General features: G+C 49.1%; 1 protein-coding gene across 1 annotated transcript in view; it reads right to left on the bottom strand.

Annotated features, from left to right (window-relative positions):
- The window catches only part of VWA2 (von Willebrand factor A domain containing 2), a 59,359-nt gene extending 42,603 nt beyond the window's left edge, over nt 1-16,756 (bottom strand). Inside the window, exons 1-2 of the mRNA XM_024254030.3 lie at nt 16,442-16,756; nt 5,956-6,015 (exon numbers count right to left, since the gene is read on the bottom strand). Coding sequence (XP_024109798.3) covers nt 5,956-6,007 — 52 coding nt within the window. The 5' untranslated portion in view covers nt 6,008-6,015; nt 16,442-16,756. The remainder of the gene's footprint in view (nt 1-5,955; nt 6,016-16,441) is intronic.
- Between the last annotated feature and the right edge of the window lie 7,039 nt (nt 16,757-23,795).

Genomic DNA, 23,795 nt, shown 5'->3' with positions numbered 1-23,795 from the left:
GGGTGGGGGGAGAGGGGAGAGGGGTGGGGGGAGACGGAGGGGGAGGGGGGAGAGGGGAGAGGGGTAGGGGGAGAGGGAGGGGGAGGGGGTAGGGGGGAGAGGGAGGGGGAGGGGGTAGGGGGAGAGAGAGGGGGAGGGGGTAGGGGGAGAGGGAGGGGGAGGGGGTAGGGGGACAGAGAGGGGGACGGGGTAGGGGGAGAGAGAGGGAGAGAGGGTAGGGGGGAGAGAGAGGGGAAGGGGGTAGGGGGGAGAGAGAGGGGGAGGGGGAGGGGGGAGGGGGAGACGGGAGGGGGAAAGGGGAGGGGGAGAGGAGAGGGGGGAGAGGGGAGGGGGAGGGGAGGGGGGAAAGGGGAGGGGGAGGGGAGGGGGAAAGGGGAGGGGGGGAGGAGGGGGGGAAAGGGGAGGGGGGAAAGGGGAGGGGGAGAGGGGAGGGGAGAGGGGAGGGGGGAAAGAGGAGAGCGGAGAGGGGGAAAGGGGAGGGGGGAGGGGGAAAGGGGAGGGGGAGAGGGGAGGGGGAAAGGGGAGGGGGAGAGGGGAGGGGGAGGGGGAGGGGAGGGGGAGGGGGAGGGGGAGAGGAGAGGGGGAGGGGGAGGGGAGGGGGAGGGGGAGGGGAGGGGGGAAAGAGGAGAGGGGAGAGGGGGAAAGGGGACGGAGAGGGGGAAAGGGGACAGAGAGGGGGAAAGGGGACGGGGAGGGGGAAAGGGGACGGGGAGGGGGGAGGGGGAGGGGGAGGGGTAGAGGAGGGGAGAGGGGGAGGGGGAGGGGAGGGGAGAGGGAAGGGGGAGAGGAGAGGGGGAGGGTGAGAGGAGGCGGGAGGGGAGAGGAGGGGGGAGGGGAGAGGGGGATGGGGAGGGGAGGGGGGAGGGGAGAGGGGGATGGGGAGGGGAGAGGGGGATGGGGAGGGGAGGGGGGAGGGGAGAGGGGGATGGGGAGGGGAGAGGGGGGAGGGGAGGGGAGAGGGGGATGGGGAGGGGAGAGGGGGGAGGGGAGGGGAGAGGGGCATGGGGAGGGGAGGGGAGAGGGGGATGGGGAGGGGAGGGGAGGGGGGGAGGGGAGAGGGGGATGGGGAGGGGAGGGGAGAGGGGGAAGGGGAGGGGAGAGGGGGATGGGGAGGGGAGGGGAGAGGGGGAAGGGGAGGGGAGAGGGGGATGGGGAGGGGAGAGGGGGATGGGGAGGGGAGGGGAGAGGGGGATGGGGAGGGGAGGGGAGAGGGGGATGGGGAGGGGAGGGGAGGGGAGAGGGGGATGGGGAGGGGAGGGGAGGGGAGAGGGGGAAGGGGAGGGGAGGGGAGAGGGGGAAGGGGAGGGGAGGGGAGAGGGGGAAGGGGAGAGGAGAGGGGGAAGGGGAGAGGAGAGGGGGAGGGTAGAGGAGGGGGAGGGGGAAGGGGAGGGAAGGGGGAGAGGGGAGGGAAGGGGGGAGAGGGGAGGGAAGGGGGGAGAGGAGAGGGGGGAGGGGAAAGGGGATGGGGAGGGGAGGGGAAATGAAATTGGAGGGCGGGGATAAGAGGCTGAGGAGGCCACAGGATTGCTGAACAGTGAGCCAACCATGATGGAAGTCCTGAAGACAATAAGGGGTCCCCAGAAGGGACATTTGGAAAAGCCAACATCCTCTCTGCAACTGCACCTGGTAGGTGTCTCATGGCAGAAGAGAAGTACACTCAGATGCTTTGTAAATGTCAACGTGCAGTGACTAAGCACAGAGGAAACAAAGCTAGAGGGGCAGAGCCCAGGAGCAGCCAGGTCACGGAAGTGGGGCAGATGAAGGAACACGAGCAGGCCGGGCAGGGTGGCTCACGCCTGTAATCCCAGCACCTTGGGAGGCCGAGGTGGGCCGATCACCTGAGGTCAGGAGTTCAAGACCAGCCTGGCCAACATGGTGAAACCCCATCTCTACTAAAAATACAAAAATTAGCTGGGTATGTTGGCGGGCGCCTGTAGTTCCAGCCACTCGGGAGGCTGAGGCAGGAGAACTGCTTGAACCTGAGTGGCAGATGAGCATGGGGGCTGCTGTGGAGAGAGGTGAAGGAGATTTAGCAGGGAGGCCAGGAGGAATCACACAGTACAGGGCACCTGGTCTCAAGGTTTGCAACTGCCAGGAAAGTGATGACAAAGAGAGATGCCAAAAGAGGGTTTCAGTCTGGGGGAGTGACACCAGTGACCCACATTATTGGTCAACCTGCTAACTCAGCACCGCCTCGGCTGGTTCCAGCTCTGTCTTTCCCTGCTCCTTCCCGTTTACTAGTCCCCCATGCAAACTAAACTAGTCTCTCCCCATACCATATCTTTGAGCAGACAGCTCCTGCTCACCTAATACTCCCTCCTCCCCTCAATCTCTACTCATGGAGATTCTAAGTCAATGTGCTAAGCCAGCAGTCAGCTCCACAGCTAAAAGCTGCCAGACAAATCTCTCTCATTAGATCTTGGCACAGTCTGCCACTGCTGTTTTGCCACCAGAGACAGAAACAAGACTTAGACTAGAAAGAAAGACAGTAGACAAAATTAAAGAAAAGAAAAATCTACTTGCATTTAAAAAATGGCATTTATTGGGACAGAGGCAGGGGCAGCATTAAAAACAAAAACAAGCCAGCGGGGTGGCTCACGCCTGTGATCCCAGCACTTTGGGAGACTGAGGCGGGGTCAGGGGTTCAAGAACAGCCTGGCCAACAGGGTGAAACCCCATCTCTACTAAAAACACAAAAATTAGCTGGGTGTGGTGGCAGGTGCCTGTAATTCTAGCTACTTGCGAGGCTGAGGCAGTTGAATCACTTGAACCCGGGAGGCGGAGGTTGCAGTGAGCCAAGAGTGTACCACTGCACTCCAGCCTGGGCGAGAGGGAGACTCCATCTCAAAAAAAAAAAAAAATTACAGGCTTTCTGCTCACTGCATTCAGAGATCACGACCACGCCAACTCCTGGGCCCATTGCGGCCCACCCCATAATGCGGTGCTGTTCCCACGAGCCTCTCACCTTGCTGCCTGGAAGCTCCCTTAGGGCAGAAACATTTCCACCCAGTCCTCCACAGAGCCTCGCCCAGCCCTCTGCATAAACACATACGCACTAAGGTTTCCTGAGCTGAGTCCATGAATTATTCTCCTGACAAAGGGCCCAGTAGCTGAGGAATCCTAAAGACCCCACAAAAAAAACAGAAAAATACAGTTTCTTTTTAAATATCTTACCAGCAAACTCTCCAGCTGAAGGCAGGCCAGCCATCTCTCCAGGATGGGGAGGCAGGGGAGCTCTGTGAGCAGAGACCACTCACTAAAGATGTCACTCAGCTAACTAACTGTGCCTCTGTGCCCTGTGCTCAGCTGTCATGGCAGGTACCAGGCTTCAGATGAGCCCACCTTGAGCCTGGGTGACATCCCCAGTGCTCCCTGTGAAATGTCCTCAGGACTGCAGAGGCTCCCCCTGAACAGGCAGCTGCTTCATGTGTGATTGCTGTTGCTTTTTCCAACCAAGTCAGCAGCCCCCTCTAAAGACCAGCTGCCTGGGCTCCGGAACTTCAGTCTGCAGGATGGGTGACACTATTGAGCAGGCAGGGTTGAGAATCACTAATCTAGTCAAATTCTTTCACTTTACAGATGTGACAGCCAAGTCTTAGAGAGAACTTTTGTACATTCTTATCTTTCCAGAGAAGCTGAGCAGTACAGCCAGCCCAGGAGTAGGGAGAACTGGGTGTTAGTCCCATGTCTGCTACATAGCTGTGTGACCTTGGGCAAGTCACAGGGCCTCTCTGGGCTTCCCCTGCCTCATCTGTACAACCCAAGGATGATCAGAACAAGTGCATGTGATTGCGATCTGGAGGCTGGACAGGGCCACAGAAGGCAAAGGTCCATGATAAGCTGGAACAGAACCTGGACTGTGCCCGGGACTCTAGAGACTTCATTCAGGCCCTGGCCCCAGACACATCTCACCACTCCCCAACCCCTTGGCCATGAAGCTGCTGTGTTACACTTTCCATCCACCCCACCTGGCTCAGAGACAGGGGGAAACAGGTGGGCTGGGCAGCCAGGCTGGAGCCACCAGCCCTCAACTTCCACCAGCCTTTCTGATCCCCGCTAGGTTCCAGGAAACAGGCAGGTATTAACAGTAGCCAATTCAGCAGAGAACAAATACCTACTCATGGAAACACAGACCAGGGAGGAACTGCAAGAAAGAATCCCAGAGGCCACTGTGCAACCCCTTGTCTTGACAGAAGGGGACCCTGAGACTCACGAGGCTGGGACAGCTTGGCTGCCCAGTCCACCTGTTCTTACTTGTAAGACAACAATCTACAGACACATCAATTCCTTCCTACCTTCTCATATTTCAAAGAGACTAGAACTTGAAAGGGACAAAGTGGGAAGTAAAAAGAAAGTGGACTTGCTCCATTATTTATTCATTAATCTATTTCTGGAGCATAAACCATGAGCCATGCCCAGTGCAGGCCCTGAAATAATATAGTGGTGAATAAAGAATGTTAAAGAATGTACAGTCTCTTTCCTTGAGGAGCTTACATCTTATAGAAAAGACGTGATTTTTAAAAATGCACACAAAACTCATATCTGTGTTAAGTGCTACAAAGCAAGGCTACAAGGGGTTTGAAGAGGGGGATGTGACTTGATCTGGAGGCCCCAGGGGAATTGTGCTGGGGCCAAAGGATGGGGAGGAGTTTGCCAGGGTGGCAGTGTTGGGGTGAGGGGGTGACCCAAGCAAAGGGGCAACATAATTCAGAACGTTTTTGGTGGCGGGGAGCAAGGATGCAGGGCAGGACTGGAAGGAGAGTGGGCTGTGGTGCAAAGGGTGCAGAGGGCGCAGAGGGCGCAGAGGGGACTCAGGATGGCCACAGGGTAAGATGAGAAAAGCCTCTTAAGAGCCACAGAAAGTCACTGAAAAGTTTTAGTTGGGGGTGAAGAGGGGTCCAGACATGATCTGATTTGCAATTTGAAATGGCCGCTGTAAAGACATGGAATCAACCCAAATGCCCATCAATGATAGACTGGATAGAGAACATATGGTACATATACACCATGGAATACTATGCAGCCATAAAAAGGAACGAGATCATGTCCTTTGCAAGGACATGGGTGGAGCTAGAAGCCATTCTCCTCAGAGAATGACGCAGGAACAGAAAACCAAACACCGCATATTCTCACTTATAAGTGGGAGCTGAGGGCCGGGCGCAGTGGCTCATGCCTGTAATCCTAGCACTTTGGGAGGCCAAGACGGTCGGATCACCTAAGGTCAGGAGTTCAAGACCAGCCTGACCAATATGGTGAAACCCGTTCTCTACTAAAAATACAAAAATTAGCTGGGTGTGGTGGTGCGTGCCTCTAATCTCAGCTACTCAGGAGGCTGAGGCAGGAGAATCGCTTGAACCCGGGAGGTGGAAGTTGCAATGAGCAGAGATCGCGCCATTGCACTCCAGCCTGGGTGACAGAGAGAGATTCTGTCTCAAATAAATAAATAAATAAATAAATAAAATAAGTGGGAGCTGAACAATGAGAACACACGGACATGGGGAGGGAAACAACACACACTGGGGCCTGTCGAGGGGTAGGGTGGGGTGGGGAAAGGGAGAGCATCAGGATAAATAGCTAATGCTTGCTGGGCTCAATACCTAAGTGATGGATTGATAGGTGAGGCAAACCACCATGACACGCACCATGGCACACATTTACCTATGTAATGAACCTGCACATCCAGCACATGTACCCTGGAACTTAAAAATAAAAAAAGAAATACCACTCATGGAGAATGGGTTGGAGGAGGACCGGGGGACCCAGGGAGGCCAGGCAGGAGGCTACTGCAGTGGTCCAAGCACAAGATGACATGGCTTGGACTAGGGAGGTGGCCATGGAGGGGAGATGCAGGTGGATTCAAGAGACCTTTAGAATTGAAAATCAACAGGATTTGAAGTAAGCAATCCCCCTACCCAACACCCGAGTACTTCCCCACCACCAATAAACACATCTTACCTCTGGAAAACAAGAAAATACAGACGGTTTCCAGCAACAGGAAACGGGGCATGTTGATAACTACAGGGACAGGAAAAGAAAGAAAGTTATCAGCAATTAGTTCTGTGAACGCCCCAAGTCACACCGCCAAACAAGATGCCAACTCAGCCTTTTCCAGGTCACAGATATGACCCTAGAGGCCCTCACCACAATAACTACAGTGGCCTGGAAAAGTCTCCAATTCCCAAGTCATGGAAGACTTTACTCCAATTACTTTGGTTTTAGACACCAATCTAACATCTTCCCCAGGATGCCTCTCTCATCCACCCCCAAATGCACCCCAGCCCTCCACAGGCCCTGGGAAGGTGTGTGGTCTCCTGCTCTCCCCAGAGTTAAGAGGCCCGGGTGTTGGCTCTGCCTGGGCCCTGACTAGCCACATGACCCTGGGCAAAGTCACTCCTTTCTCAGGGTCTCTATTTCTTCATGAAGAGTTAGAATTCAACAGGCTGAAGATCTGATTTTCAATGTCCTCATCTTCTAAAACCTTCTAATGCGGTTAACAAACCTTCCCCTAGCTAAGAAGACAACATCTGAAGAAAGCCTGCACTATCTAAATTATCCACTCATCATCTAAATTATTTATAAATCGTAATCCAGCTGAAGGAAGCGGACTTTTTTTTTTTTTTTTTTTTTTGCGATGGAGTCTTACTCTGTAGCCCAGGCTGGAATGCAGTGGCGCGATCTCGGCTCACTGCAACCTCCGCCTCCCGGGGCTCAAGTGATTTTTGTGCCTCAGCCTCCCAAGTAGCTGGGACTACAGGTACATGCCACCACACGTGGCTGAGAAAAATTATTTTTTAAGAAGTTTTTTTTTTAAAAAAACTTCACCACCCAAGCAGGAGTCACACCTGCCCCATGGTGGCAGAGAGCCTACATGAACCCAGGGACCCTAGTCCTCATCCTGGTGCCCTGTGACCTTGAGAGAGGCTGTGGTTCCTCCCTTACAAAGTGAAGAGAAGGGCCCTGATGTGGCTAAGCTGTTTTATGGTTTTAAAAGTTCCATTGGATTCCTGCCTCTGTCATGGACCTATGACGTTTGGACCTCAAGACACATCCAGCTCCGTTTTTTTTTTTTTTTTTTTTTGACATACTTATTTGCATATTTAAAGTTTACACACATGCCATGACTCCAGTGTTTTTTAAAAAAAGAAGCCCTTCACGGTGGCTCATGTCTGTAATCCCAGCACTTTGGGAGGCCGAGGCAGGTGGATCACCTGAGTTCAGGAGTTCACAACCAGCCTGGCCAACACGGTGAAACAGCGTCTCTACTGAAAATACAAAAAATTCCCCAGGCATGGTGGTGGGCGCCTATAATCCCAGCTACTCGGGAGGCTGAGGCAGGAGAATCGCTTGAACCCAGGATGCAGAGGTTGCAAGTCCCTAAATGGAGGTAGAGCATGTGTTCCTATTTTATACACTCTCATATGGGAGATAAGTGGTTAAAGAGGACTAGAAACCCACCCAGGCCTACTGGGGTGCTGGACAGACACAGAGCATTCCTAAGGGAATGCCACCAGAGAAAAAATACAAATCTGTACAGAAATCTTTTTTTTCACACTTAAAAAGAATCACATCCTCATTCCAACAGCTTTACTAGGCTTGGCCAACCCAGTAAGTTACACACTCAGTCAGGTACTTCGAAGGTTATTGCACAGCTCCTTAACCGATTGAGTCAGTGCAAAGTGGTCACTTTCCCCACAGCCACACTCTGGATTTGTCTCCCGGGAGGACACCATGTCTGGCACAGGCTGAGGGGGCGGCTGCAGTGGAACCTTGCCTCCAGATTACGAACCAGTGTAAGTAGCACAATTCTCGTGGCTACTTTCACTTCAGAGTGTCATGTTTATTGATGTGGAGCTTTCTGAATAGGGAGGTTGAGGCATTGCCAGGTGCTCAGTAAAACAAATATTTCTTGTAGCACTCTAGATTGGGGGCAGCAGTCAATGGTAAAATAAATTTCAGTAGCATGTTCCTGACAGGTTATACAGCAGCCCTGGTTCAAGGATTTCTCCCCCTACACCATTCCTAAGACTGTTTGCTAGTTGATTATTTGTTTTGGGAATTTGATGGTTTTGATGAATTTGCTGTGATCTAGGGGTGTTCAAGTACTTCTCTAAGCGCTGGTCTCTGGCTGGGATTATGCTTCAGCAGTCTTGAAATGAGGTCCCTGGGTCCCTCTGTTACAGTCAGGGAATGTGAATTCAACCCGTGATACTCTTTTTTTTTTTTTTTGAGATGGAGTTTCTTTCGCTTTTGTTGCCCAGGCTGGAATGCAATGGCATGGTCTCAGCTCACTGCTACCTCTGCCTCCCAGGTTCAAGCGATTCTCCTGTCTCAGCCTTCTGAGTAGCTGGGATTACAGGCATGCGCCACCACGCCCAGCTAATTTTTGTATTTTTAGTAGAGACAGGGTTTCACCATGTTGATCAGGCTGGTCTCGAACTCCTGACCTCAGGTGATACGACCGCCTCAGCCTCCCAAAGTGCTGGGATTACAGGCATGAGCCACCATGCCCAGCCCAACCCGTGATATTCTTTTGTAGGTCTCTTGGTGTGTGTTTGCCTCAAAAGGAGGCTTCCCAACTAAAAATTCATAGCAAAGAACACCAAGGCTCCAGAGATCTACCTTCTCACCATGCATCCGACCTCCAATCATCTCGGGTGGGGGGCAGGGGCAGGTAGTCCAGGGTGCCACAGAGAGTGGTCCTCCTGGAGGATGGAGCATGTACTGACCACCCAATATTCTCAGACTGAATGGTTATTTCCATGATGCCACCAGATTCTACCTAATTCTAGAATATGCACCACTTGGAACTGTCTATAGAGCTCCTTGGATTTCAAAGCAGTCCTAAAACAAACTATTATAAAACAAATGTCCCCGCCAGCTGAGAGTCTTCGCGCAGGGTCTTCCTGCTTCAAATGACTAAGAGGCTCAAGTCTTCTCCTGATCTAAGTGAAAATCAGACACCTAACATGGCAAGAGCCAGTATGTCAGGAGCTCTCCAGACACGATCAAAGGGAGAAAGGTGGCGGGAAGGATACTGGCCTGGAGCACATACTTCCTGCTAGCTTCCAGCCCTGTGCATGCCAGCAAGAAAGACTCATTTTCCCCTAAGGACATTTTTTTTTCCCTCTTACTCCACACCGCAGAGGCAGAACAAGCCCCCACCTGCCGCCTGTGAGTCAGGCAACGGTGAGGCATCGAGGATGCGGTGAAGAGCTTCTCAATGCTGTCTCTATTCCTTAGGTTCAGGACGATTTTACGGAGTTACAGCTTCTGACCCTGGGCACTGGCAGGAGACTGAGGCTCTGGCCTGTTAATTATTTATAAAACAAGGATTCTGGCAGCCACCTCCACAGGCTGCTGTGAGGATAAAGTGGAAGGAAGTATAGAAGGTTCCTGCCACATAGAAAGACACCCAGTAAACACAGACCCCTTCCCTCTGTGCTATGAGACCAACTTAAGCAGCTTGATCTGGATCCACTATGTGCCTCTGCTTGCCCAGCTGCATGTTTTTCCAGAGTCGCCCAAGTTTCTGCTCATTAAAATAGAATGTATGTTGGCAATCTGCAAATGCACACAGGATGTCAAATGCCTTCTCCTGTTTGGATCAATCAGACCGTGTTGGCTCTGCAACCTCTGCAGCACCTCCCTCTCCTGTCCCCCTCAATACAACCCCTATTGTCACACAGCCCATGCTGAAACTGCCCAGTGATACGTTTGTCTTGACTGCCAGGTGGCAAATGCCTAAGACTACAGACTGTATCTAGTCTCTGCTGGAGCTCCAGAGACCTGCATGTGCCTGATGTATAGTAGGGGAGGTCCTTCCTTGCTAGATAAACAAAGCACCAGAATACCTCCCGTGGGAGGGCTAGCGGGACCCTTCCAGGGTATCGTTGCACTCACTGTGTTCACTGCATTCTTTTTTATACCAAGATTAATGAAATGAATGCTATTGCGACGCTGGTGAAGTATTGTTTGCACTCTATTCCCACCCAGTCATCTCAAATAGGCAGCTCATTCCCCTCTCATATCAAAATTTTCCTGCAATACTAATTTGACCTCCAAAATATAGCCCTACACCTGGAAAGCTTTTTTTTTGAAGGGTGAATTCCACAGTAAAAATCAACAGCTACTACCATGTAATGAGCATTTCTTGTGTGCCTGCCACAAGACACACAGGCTCTGCCCTTCGTGTCTTCTCTCCTAATTCTTGCAGCCAGCCAGGGAGGATGTATTATTCCCATTTCACAGATGAGAAAGCTGAGACATGGAGAAGCGAAGTGTTCCGCCCCAGCTTACACAGCTAATCAGTGGATCAGATTCCATTCTGGCCTCCTAGCGTCACCTTCCCGGTTCTGGGGGAAGCTGCCACAGAACGTTCAACAAGGGAGAGGTGTTGGGGCCGGTAAGAGGTGACACTCTGGCAGAAGTCCAGGTTCCAGAAAACAGGCTATGAACTAGAGGCAGTTCAGAAGCACAGAAGCATAATTTTAAAAATCTGCCACCCTGAATCCTGCACATTGGCAATTTCTCCTCCAGCTAATACCTGCCAGCAGCTCCCACACTCCATTGGGCACAAGATGAGATTTACCAGGGCCCTCTGGCTTCCTACAAAGTAGTTGGGAGTGATCTGCAAGCCAGGGGCTGGAACAGACCACCCATTCTCAGGTACGCCTCGCCAAGCCTTTTCCATTACACCTCACTCATCACCTTGTTCCCTTCTGTTCCATTACTCATGCTAATCCCACGTGTTATTCCTGGCTTCTGGAGTTCTCATCCATGGATGTAGATGCTCCCCAAGCCCCCGATCTCCTCATTACAGTGTGGCCTTCGGATCCTGGTTCCACGCAGCACCAGCTGCACTTGGGACAGCAGGCATGTGAAGTCTGCTGCAGGATGCCACAAAAATTTCCACTGTGCACTACCCAGGAATTACATTTCCCGTGACACAGGAAGAAATAAAAGCCAATACACAGCTACTTTTTTAAAAAAGAAGAGCCGGATTGGGAATAGCTGAAGGCAGTTTTGCAGGATAATGTCTGCCTTCTCCACCATCAGAAATGAAATGAGTGTAGGGAAAAAGAGGAAACCATTTCTACCTCCTTACAAAATGCAATTCCATCCCCAAATAGATTAGCCCTTGGCAGCCTCCTCTGAATCAGCAGGATGGAAATCTGAGCCCTTTACAAGAACAGTACACATCTGAATGGGAAGACTAAAATCAGAGGTAAAAATCTCCGGTGGGGAAGTCTTTGCTGGAACAATCATCTTCCTTGTAACCTTTGGCAAAATATTTGGCTCAGGCTCAGAGTGTCAATGGATGTAGATGACACATTTCTAGTTTGATATGGCAGAGAGAGCATTTAAAAAGCTGCTTGGGGAAAGTCATGCTCACCCTAAAAGAATTAGTAAATTTTCAGAACCCAGTGGCCTGACAACCAAAAGTCAGCATCAAGGAACGAGCAACATGCCATTTGTGAACTCCCTGGAGGGTTAGGGAGAAAAGCTGGGAAGATGGTCATAGATCACAAGCCCTCCCACACTCTGCATCTGCAGACACATTTTTAGCTAGAAGAGAGTTCATATTTGTTTTGATGGATGATATTTGAAAATGCTTTAAATTGTATACAACCCGATTTCACTGTATGGGACACTGGGATTAGCCCTGAGGTGTGGGAGAACACACACAGGACCCAAAGTCCAGAGACAGGATTCCAACCTAGCTCTGCTCCTAGCAGCTGGGTGACTACAAGCAACAACCTCCCCTGCCTTAGTTCCTCATCTGCCAAATGGGGAGAATCCCAGTTCCATAAACTCCCCCAGTGTTGTAAAGATCCAGTGAGACAGTGTAGAAAAGTCTCTGCTAAATAGTAAAATGCTTTCTAAATGAATGATGTTAAAAGTTTATTATTACATTTAATATATTCATTTCATGTAACAACACCCATAACCTAATGGTCTTGGAGAAGATGAGACCCAAGGCCACAGAGCAAGAAAAACCCAAGCTTAGAGTCCAGCCCAGGATTTCTCAGCTATGACCACAGGCACGTGGTACACAGATGCACTGGTACACAGAGGCACGTAGTACACAGAGACATGCGGTACACAGAGGCAAACAGTACACAGATGCACTGGTATGCAGAGGCACCGATACACAGATTTACTGGTACACAGAGGCACTGCGGTATGCAGAGGCACGTGGTACACAGAGGCACGCGGTACACAGATGCACTGGTACACAGAGGCATGTGGTACACAGAGGCACGCGGTACACAGAGGTACGTGGTACACAGAAGCACTGGTACACAGAGGCACTGAGGTACGCAGAAGCACTGGTACACAGAGGCATGTGGTACACAGATGCACTGGTACACAAAGGCACGTGGTACACAGAGGCACGCGGTACACAGAGGCACGTGGTACACAGAGGCACACGGTACACAGAAGCACTGGTACACAGAGGCACTGCGGTACGCAGAAGCACTGGTACACAGAAGCACGTGGTACACAGATGCACTGGTACACAGAGGCACGTGGTACACAGAGGCACGCGGTACACAGAGGCACGTGGTACACAGAGGCACGTGGTACACAGAAGCACTGGTACACAGAGGCACTGCGGTACACAGAAGCACTGGTACACAGAGGCACGTGGTACACAGATGCACTGGTACACAGAGGCACTGCGGTACCCAGAAGCACTGGTACACAGAGGCACGTGGTACACAGATGCACTGGTACACAGAGGCACGTGGTACACAGAGGCACGCGGTACACAGAAGCACTGGTACACAGAGGCACTGCAGTACACAGAAGCACTGGTACACAGAGGCACGCAGTACACAGATGCACTGGTACACAGAGGCACTGCAGTACGCAGAAGCACTGGTACACAGAGGCACTGCAGTACGCAGAAGCACTGGTACACAGAGGCATGTGGTACACAGAGGCACGCGGTACACAGAAGAACTGGTACACAGAGGCACTGTGGTATGCAGAAGCACTGGTACACAGAGGCACGTGGTACACAGAGGCACGCGGTACACAGAGGCATGCGGTACACAGAGGCACGTGGTACACAGAGGCACGCGGTACACAGAGGCACGTGGTACACAGAGGCACGCGGTACACAGACGCACTGGTACACAGAGGCACTGCGGTACGCAGAAGCACTGGTACACAGAGGCACGTGGTACACAGATGCACTGGTACACAGAGGCACTGCGGTACGCAGAAGCACTGGTACACAGAGGCACTGCGGTACGCAGAAGCACTGGTACACAGAGGCACGCGGTACACAGATGCACTGGTACACAGAGGCACTGCAGTACGCAGAAGCACTGGTACACAGAGGCACGTGGTACACAGATGCACTGGTACACAGATGCACTGGTACACAGAGGCACTGCGGTACGCAGAAGCACTGGTACACAGAGGCACGTGGTACACAGAGGCACGTGGTACACAGAAGCACTGGTACACAGAGGCACTGCGGTACGCAGAAGCACTGGTACACAGAGGCACTGCGGTATGCAGAAGCACTGGTACACAGAGGCACTGCGGTACACAGAGGCATCGGCATGCAGATGCACCTGGTACTAGGAGGCATGTGGTACACAGATGCTCTGGAAACAGCAACCATCTGATGGCAGGACACCTGAGCATGAGCCTCCTGGGTAAATTCCTCCACTTCAGTCTCTCAATTTCCTTCTCTCTAAAACGGAGGTAACACCATCCATCCTATTTCCCCGGAAAGGTTGTCGCCAGGATCCCATGAAACCACGATGCGAAGGCTCCCAGGGCAAGGGCAAAGTTTCCTAATTTGAGAGCAGGGATCTAGTTCAAGAGAAGAGACTCATGATCAGGAAAGGAAGGGGAAGACTGAGGGTAGTAATCACATTCAAGGAAAGTCAGCAGGTCATGTGGTGGGTGGAAGAGGAAAATTAAGCAGTCCAGAGCTGTTTAGAAGATGAAAGGGCACACAAAGGAAGGGACTTCAAATGTATTCAGCTGTCCCAGGGTGCTGCCTTGGGGTTATACAGAAACATTTTGTGGGGAATGCACACACACGATCACCAAGAGACTTCCAATAGCCTCCTTGATGACGGGGGGTGGTATTTGTTTTAAAATAGCCTTATTGGATAAAATTAAAAATGAGCAATTCTATTGCAGGCCTCCCAATTAAACGAGGTTTTCATTTACTGATATGTGCACTGCAAAAGTTTGAGGACCACTGTTCTAAAACAACCTCGTAGTGTTGCTGACCCTCTCATTGCTATAATTATATGAAATTTCATTTATCCAGTAAAAATTATGAAGCATCTGCCCTGTGCCCAGTACCCTTCCAGGTACTGAGGATGCAAAGACAATGCTTTGTAAGATGCACACACATCAGGGGAGTTATTAACAAAAACGCCTTTTCACCAGGAGCTTATGATGCCATCACTGCCAAATAGCTATTCTGTTGTTTATGATGCTCATTAAAAAGCCAGGAGGGGAAATGTCAATGTATATTACTGAGCAAAAGACACCAATCTGAGAAGTCTACGTACTACATGATTCCAATCATAAGACATTCTGGAAAAGGTAAAACTATTGATACAGTAGAAAGATCAGTGATTACCATGTGTTGTAGGGAGGGGGGGATGCACAGAGGATTTTTAGGGTAGTGAAACTATGCTGTTTGATACTATAATGGCAGATTTATGTCATTTTACATTTGTCCAAAGCCATAGACTGTACAACAGGAACAAACCCCAGTGCAAACTGTGAACTTTGGGTCATAATGCAGTGCCACTGTCGGTTCATCAGTTGGAACAAATGTACCACTGCAGTGGGGGATGCTGATAAAGGGGGAGTCTGTGCATAGGTGGGGACAGGAGATATATGGGAAATCTGTACCTTCTGCTCAATTTTGCTTTGAACCTAACACTCTAAAACTGGGTCTCAGTTTCCTCATCTGTGAAAACATGGGCTTCTGACTATGATTCGGATATCCCAGGGGCTTGTGCCTATTGAAGAGAGGGGAAATAGTGGCTGTAATCTCTGTACGGTAGATCAAAACCCAGATTTAATGAAAATACACTGATGGTTTTCAGCCAGACAGAGATGATGAGGAAAGCAATCCTCTTCTCCAACCTGGGATTTGCCTGGGGACCTAGTCTGAGAAATTCTTATACTACTAGGAGATGGCTCTGGGCTGGATTTCTACAAAAGAAGAGTAAGGCCTGAGGAGCTCTGAACCCCCATCAGTCACGAGAGAGGATGGCTTCAGCCTGCTGAAAGCCAGCAGCATTTACAGATTCATGCCTGTGTCTTTTGCCAACTCTAGTGGTACCTTTCTGACCTCTTCACTTCTCTTTTCTGACTCTTCAATAAATCGACATTTCTTAATATAGTGTCACCTTGACAGCAAAAGAGACTGAATTTTTGGGACTGAATTTATAAAACACTTAGAGGTTCTGGGGTTTTACTTAAAGCAGCTTATAATTTGAAAAATGTACACGTTCTAATCATTCCAATCTCCAAGACATCAAACACATGGCATGGGGTCCCCATCGCAAGGCCCCTCTCAGCTGGAGCCCTTGATCCACAATCACAAGCAGCAAGGTGCCCTCCTCCCTTCTCCTCTGTCCGGTGCTCCCAGCAAGTTTTCAAGGTTCAATTCTGAGACTCTCCCATTCACCGTCCCAGCGGGTGGCCAAGGGCCCAAGGCGGGAGGGAGGGAAAGGTCGGCTTAGCTAGGGAAAGTTTTGTTAGCCTTACTGGAAGGGAAGGAGACATGCAGGAAGCAGGGCTGAGCCAGGTGGCGGGAGTCACCAGAACGACAAACCCCTGGACTTCCCACTGCCCAAGCGCGAGGACTCTCTCGGGGCAGCCGGCCCCTCAGGTTCTGTTTGCAGACACTTCGCTGGGGGCACTCGTTCTGCCTGGGAAAACTGCCCCAAGTCCCCTTAACACCTGTATATGTCCTGTAGTGGAGTGTGGGGTGGAGACGAGCATGTCACCAAAGGCTTTATTCAAAGGGCGAGTCCCTTTCCGCGGCCGCCAGGGAAGGAGGCCCCGCTACTGTGCCAGGAGGGCAGCTTGGGTTTAATACATGCCCTCCTCCACCCCTGTACCTCGAGCCCCTACTCACTTACCTGCTGACCGCACCCTTCCCAAAACCCCGCCAGCTCGCCCGGGGCGGACCGCGAGTGGCTACCAGGGAGGCGCGCGCCAGGTGCGCTCTTCCCCCGACGCCGCCGTCCCGGGAAGGCCGCGCTCAGGTGCGCGCAGACAATGCGAACAAAGCCCGCACCCTCGGCGGGGCCACGCAGCCTGGGTGCTCCGGGTAGGGGTGGCTGGGCAGAGGGGGCCCCAGTCCTGGGAGCGTGAATCAGTCATCGGCAGCCGGCACTGGAGGGTACCCGGGCGCCAGAGCCAACTCGGGGCTGGGACTCACCGGGAGGAGCGCGGAGACCAGCGCTCGGTGTCCGGGCGGCTCTACTCACAGGCGCGGGCGCGGCTTGGACCAGGGGGCGCTACGGGATCACAGGAGGGGCGCCCGGGGCGCGGCTGCCACGTGGGACACCTGTTTGTCTCTCCTGGGAGAGGGCGGCACGACCCGACCCAGCTGAGGTCGGAGGAACTACCGCCAGGGAGGTGCATAGCGCCCCTCGCGTTTTTTAACGCGGCATCGGCCAAGGTCTGCAAATAAAAAAGTACTTACTTCTACGCGGGTCACCCAGCCTCTGAGCCGTGCAGCAGCGAACACTGTGCCATCAGCTGACTCCTCCGCGAGCTTTATAGCTCCTTGAAAAAATGTTGACTTTGGCATCTTTTCTATTTGTCATGGCAATTGCCTTTTAATTACCTGTCTCTCCTATTATTGCAGTTGGGTAATAAGCGGACTTTTTGGCCATCATCCTTGCTTAAGTTTGGAGGGCGTTTGATTTTTAAAAAATCAAATGCCACAAAGCACAATGCCGAGCATGATGCTTTATATAAAGTAAGCTCTCAATGAACGTTGATTATGACTGCACAATCCATAATTTCCATACTTCATTTAAAAACTGCCAGAGCATGCCTGTTCATTGCAAAAAAAGAAAAAGAAGAAAGAAAAGAAATAACAGAAAAAAAGTTGATAAATCAATCATTTTCCAACACCCACAGATAATCACTGTTAACATTGTGGTGTATGTTCTTCCAATGTCATTCTACCTAGGCAAAAATTTATATATTTTTAGTTCATTCCATACAAGCTGTACATTACTCAGGTTTTCCACTTCCTTTTTTGAATGTCTAATGTTTTGAGCCATTATATAATGTCTTAATGTACTTAACCTACCTGCTATTGTTGAATATTAAACTTTCAATTTTAATAATACAATTAGATGTCTTTGTGCTTTTGTCCAATTAATTCCTTAGAATAAACTACGAAAAGGTGAATTTCTAGGATACAGGTTTTATACAACTTAAGACTTTTGATACATATTATCAAATTGTCCTCAAGGAAGGTTGACCTGCTTCCTCTTTTCCATGCTCCTTCCCATTATTCTTGTAAATGTCAATTTGATAGGAAAATAATTTGCTTTACACCTTTCCTGTCTGTAGTTCTCAGTTAATTTCCAAACCTCCCAACACTGACAGCTTCCAGTGAAAGTGGCCCATGGTGACTTTAATGTTGCAAACCTCATTGAAGGAGGCTAGGGAAGGACTCATTTTTCCTGTAATTCATTTCTCCCAGTAACATTTACTGAGCACCCAAAAATAAAAACAGGGCCACACCAGAGCAGCAGACATAATGTACTACCACATCATCCCCGCAGGGGACAGCAGTTAGTCTTGAGGTCTAACTGCTGGGGAGGGATGGTCTCTGCCTCTAGATCAGCATTGCCCCAGAGAAATACTGAGCAAGCCACATGTGTAATTTTAAATGATCTAGTGGTCACGTTTAATAAAAAGTGAAAAGAAACGGCAAGCTGGATTTCAGTATTAACCTAAACATCCGGAACATTATCTCAACATGTAATCAATAAAGATGTTTTATACTGTCTTTAAAGTCCTGTTTTTTTTTTTTTTTTTTTTTTGAGACAGAGCCTCACTCTGTTGCCCAGGCTGGAGTGCTATGGCATGATCTTGGTTCACTGCAACCTCTGCCTCCCAGGTTCAAGTGGTTCTTCTGCCTCAGCCTCCCCAGTAGCTGGGATTACAGGTGCACACCACCATGCCCGGCTAATTTTTGTATTTTTAGTAAAGACATGATTTTGCCATGTTGGCCAGGCTGGTCTCAAACTCCTGACCTCACGTAATCCACCCGCCTCAGCCTCCCAAAATGCTGGGATCATAGGCGTGAGCCACCACGCCTGGCCAATCCTGTTGTATTCTATACTCAGAAGCATCTCTCAATTTGGATTCGCCGCATTTTTAAGTTTTGTATAGTCACATGGGGTGAGTGGCCTGTGCTGCTCCAGAGATGTCCAACAAGGGCAGACCCCAGGTCCTCAAGAAAGTGGAAATTCTACCTTTGACAACCCTCTCCCTGTACCCTTTATGCTGTTTAACAGGTACCAGCATACTTTGGCCTTATCAGACTTACCTTGGAGAAGCCAAATTTCAATCCTGGTTGTTCCTGAAGTATTTGGCATGTCTTTAATTGGGGGGGGGGGTATTTCACATTTTCGTTCCATGATTATGAAGAACTGAAAGTATAAATACAGTGAAGATACCCGTTGCTTCAGACTTCTTCACATCAATGTATAATCAGTCTGTCCCGGGTGTGCACTCGGTCAGGAGGGAAGGCAGGTGGTGCAGGCCCTGGTGAGTGCTGAGTGGGTGACCAGCAGGGGTGGAGGCTTTTTATGCAGAAAGCTGGGTAGCTACTTTTGTCATCCATGACATCCCTTCCTTTGTGAATTTACAAGGATTTAAAAAATAAAGTTATTATGAATTACCATCATTCTAAGAGGCATGTAAGCTTCTTGCTTCCCAGGAGCTTGCCTTAGTCATCTTTGCAACCCAATGCCTGGTAACTTGCACACAGTAAATGCCCTCAGAAATAAAATCCCATGTCCTCCACTGACTGAAAGGACCCCTTCTTGTCCAAGGGGACCCCAGAGAAATATTTTTGAGACTGAGTCTCGCTTTACTGCCCAGGCTGGAGTGCAGTGGCTAGATCTCAGCTTACTGCAAACTCCGCCTCCCAGGTTCAAACGATTCTCATGCCTCAGCCTCCCAAGTGACTAGGATTACAGGCACCCACCACCAGGCCCGGCTAATTTTCATATTTTTAGTAGAGATGGGGTTTCACCATGTTGGCCAGGCTGGTCTTGAACTCATGACCTTAAATTATCCAGAGAAATCTTAAAAGCGGAGTTCCCAGATATGACTGGGAGGTGGGACACAGCTTGTTATACCTGCTCCTTCACTGTCAGCCATTAGGTTGTTTTTTTTGAGAAAGGGTCTTGCTCTGTTGCCCAGCCTGGAGTACAGTGGTGTGACCTTGGCTCACTGCAGCCAAGACCTGCCTCGACCTCCTGGGCTCAATTAATCCTCCCATCCCAGCCTCCCAAGTAGTTAGAACTACAGGTACGTGCCACCACACCAGGGTTTTTTTTTTTTTTTTTGGGTAGAGGTGAGGTTTCCTTGTGTTGCCCAGGCTGGTCTTGAGCTCCTGGGCTCAAGCAATCTGTCCACCTCACCCTCCCAAAGTGCTGGTGTTACAGGCATGAGCCACAGTACCCAGCCTTCTTTCTTAAGGGTTAAACAGAAACCAGCCCTTTGGGAAAGACTTGCCCCACCCCTACTATCTTTGAGGGTCTCACTGTATCCCCCAGGCTGAAGTACAGTGGCACAATCATAGCTCACCACAGCCTTGACCTCCTGGGCTCAAGCAGTCCTCCTACCTCAGACTCCAAAGTAGCTGGGATTACAGCCACGTACCATTGCACTGGTGGTTTTTTTGTTCTGGGTAGAGATGAGGTGTTGCTCTGTTGCCCAAGCTGGTCTTGAACTCCTCAAACTCAAGGCATCCTCCCAGTGCTGGGACTGCAGGTGTGAGCCACTGCGCCTGGCCTCTACTATTGATATGAACCAACCACTTGATGCTGCCCCTTCCTTTTAAGGTTTCAACAAACCAAGCAACCAGCATTCCTTCCTAAGAGACAATGGACCACGGAGTGGTTTTGGCTAGTCTATAGAAGATGCACCATGAGGGTTGTGTCCTCTGCTTCACCTTTTGACCCAAGAGGGCCAAAAACTCCACCCCAGAATCGTGCTAATACCATTTTTTGTACATGTAACCCATCAAGAGGCATGAAGCTTAATTGCACATGTACATCTTTCATAAATATTCATGACTCCTCCTATAGTCTACTGTGTATTTGGCCACTCCACTCCACATAAATTCCTCTTATTTTTCCCAACCTGGAAGTGTGTTTCTGGGTGGAGGCTACACTTCCCAGACTGTAGCAATGGCTACCCTGCCAGGGGCCACCCTTTATGAAAAATAAAGCTCTCCTTTCCAAATTCATGAACTTTCTCATTCTTCAGTTGACACCTTCTATGATGTTAATTCTCAAGTTGCCCTGTCCTGTGTGTCTCAGTTGTAAACACAAGAGGTGTAAACACAGAGTCTTAGTGTAAACTGAGACAGTTTAAACACAGAGGTGACTGAATTTCATTCAGGGATAAATGGAGACATCCGTACTCGGTGGCATGCATCATCCAGAGGCACCCATTGTAGTAGAGTGACCGTGGCTTCAGAGATTAGGGGGCTCCTGCCTATTGGCTTTGTAACACAGAAAAGATACTTTAGATTGCTCACTTTCCTGACCTATAAAGGGTGATGGGTACAACAGTTCCTAACTCTAGAATCCCATCTAAAATTTTGATGCAGTCCCTCAAATGATGAAAGGTAAAGCACACATGAAAGGAACAGACAAAAAGGAGGATGCTTAATAGAGCTGCAAGAGTTGTATATTTTCCAGAAGCCACATAGTAGCCACTAACCAGAGCCCTCTTATTGAGAAATAAAAGAACAGGAAACAGTACCTACTAAACAGCAAAGAAACCATCCCCGAGGAAACAAAGAGCCTGACTCAGAAGTGCTCAACAAGTAGCAAATTAAGCCAAAGCTTAATTTGGTCTGTAGTCTCTTAACTGTGGAGCCAAGAACAAGGAGAACACAGTTGGGGGCAGAGAGAGACACAGGACATGAGGAGCAGAAATACTGCCATCTCCAAGCCAAAGCCACTTAGGTATGGAATAGGCAGCAATTGTTCTAAGGGTTAATGCATCCATCCCAGCTCCTACTTAAGACAGTGAGAATTATGCACAAAGTTGTATTGGATTTGCTTTTGGGAAATGTGCTTTCTGGCTGAATCAAGTAAACATGGAACAAAGGCACAGGCTTGTGTAATAATCACTCAGCCAACATATGAAACTTTCTAAGTGCTCTACCTCAAACTGCTAATACTTCCATGTTATTTCCATCTCCTCTCCAAATTCCCAGTATCATGAATTTTAGTCGTCACATGTCTGCCTTAACGTAAGTATTCATGGAACACATTGAGAGAGGCATCTGGGTGTACTCTGGAGGCAGAGTAGGCTCCTGCCTTATAATAAGCATCAGAGTCTGTCTCACTTCCTGGAAGGTTCTCATCACAGGAGATAGGGGCCTCTTCATCAAAAGGTTAACACCACAAGGTGTTAAAAATGGCATCTCCTCGGGGTGTTAAGGGAAGCAAGCAAGCATGGAAAAAATGGCTAAGGCTCAGCAGCTAGCTAACACCTTAAATGAAGCCAGTTTTAGGTTACCTGAAACTATAGCCAAAATGCAAGAACTTTCCTAGGAAAATCAGACTGCAGCGCGTAGATCAGGGAAAAACCAGAACGTTAATGGTTGGTTCTCTGGGTGTGCCATCTGCAGTTCTCACCCTGTGCGACTGGGCAGTAACCTTACTTCTAACAGAACTTCACCACCTTAATTCCGGCAAGCAAAACCATTCTACCATGCTTTCTTAACTGCATGCTTAGAACCACAGGTTACCCTCCAACTCCCTTTATCTGGAAAAAGCAAAAAACACTCCGACAATTTTGCGTGTATTAAGAGCTGTTTGGATGCAAGTCGGGCCACAAAACCACCTACATGGTGAGGAGCCCAAGTGTCCTCTTTGGCTGATCCCAGAAGAGCTCGACTTGCCAAATCCAGGCAGCTGTGTTGGTGAGGAGCCTATTAGTAACACTAATGATCTATTGCTCATGGCTGACAGCCTCTCAGCAGTGAGCCTCACAATGACTTAATTTCTCTCTGGGAATTTGGCAGCTTAGGGTCCCGCTGGTGAGGATATTCACGTGTTGGTTTCCGGAGCTGTTATTACATAGCAAGAGAGATCAATTTCAGAATAGTAATTAATCCTCATTCACAATTTTGAGACTTTTACATTTCTAGCTGCTGCAGCAAAAGAATTTTAGCAAAACAAGAAGCATATCAAATATGCTCCTTTTCCCCTTGTCAACCCCCAGTTCATTGTTCTTATGATAGAAATCTCCCTGGCAAACTGGGTAAGATTTATCTTAATATTTACAAGGCCTCCACCCAAGACTAAATCATTCGTTCAGATATATGGTCTCAGCTCTGTGGTACTTATGACCAAACCAGATATTCCGAGGGGATCTGAAGACTGAAGCTGTACTGTATTTATGACCAAACCAGATATTTTGAGGGGATGTGAAGAACACATCAACTGGTATGATAGAGCTATGCTGGCCCTAATAAAAAATCTGGCACATACCTCAATGTCAGACTCATAGCTGGAGCTCAAATATTCATTGAACGAATGACACATGCGGCTGGCACATTAATTAAAATCGGAAACATGTTAAATCTACTCAGAAGGAAGACCTGATGATCCAGTATGTCTAATTAATCCAAGAGACATTTAACCCATATCTCTATTTGTGAGGCTAGTGCTATAGATACTAGTCTCTTTTGGAGAACAAGGCAAATTAGCTGAATCAGCAAATAATATTAAATTCCATTTAATTAAAACAGTTCGTATTCAAATGTCCAGTACCATAGGATAAAATGTTACAATTTGAAGACGAACAATGACTCCTGATTTTTCTGTGTTCCTTGTTTCCCTAATTTTCCTTAATAAAATGGCAATTGTGTGATCGCATATTCTTGTATTTCCTCTGTGGTTACAATAAACCAGACAGTATGAACACATTAAACCTCTAATTCTCCCAGTATGTACAAGAAAGAAAAGGAAATTGGCAAAAATGCCTGCAATAAGAAAACAAGAGAAAGCTGGTTGGGAAGTGAAATAATTTTATTGGGCAAAGCAGCGTGAACTTTTATCTAACAGAAGCACATCAGTGTTTTAACAACTTTTTACATGAGGAAATATCCCATTTAACAGATTAGACAACATACATTGCCAGTAAAAGCAAAAAAAAAAAAAAAAAAAAAAAAAAAGGTCTTTTAAGTATCTGCTATGAGTTGGTGAGAAACATCTTAGGTTTCATAGTCTGACAGTTAAATCATGAAAAAAATTCAAACTTTGGGGTTGGCAGGAAAGTCAGCTGGCCCATAATTCTGCATATGTGTGGTTTAGGAGAATTTGAGATTATTTTATATGCTTCAGGAAAAATATATTCTTTTTTTTTTTTTTTAAAACCTTAAACTGATAACTGTATTTGGGTTTCAGAAACAGTAAATTCTATCTACAACAAAAATCTAGCTACAGATTTCTACGGTTGTGGACCCAGCAGGAGAGGGAACATAAAGTTCCTTCTCCAGTTAGAGTGGTCCA

Source organism: Pongo abelii, chromosome 8 (genome assembly GCF_028885655.2).
Source record: "Pongo abelii isolate AG06213 chromosome 8, NHGRI_mPonAbe1-v2.0_pri, whole genome shotgun sequence".
NCBI classification, from domain to species: Eukaryota; Metazoa; Chordata; class Mammalia; order Primates; family Hominidae; genus Pongo; species Pongo abelii.
Note: the sequence above shows the minus strand (reverse complement) of the source record. Positions and strands in the feature narration are given on the sequence as shown.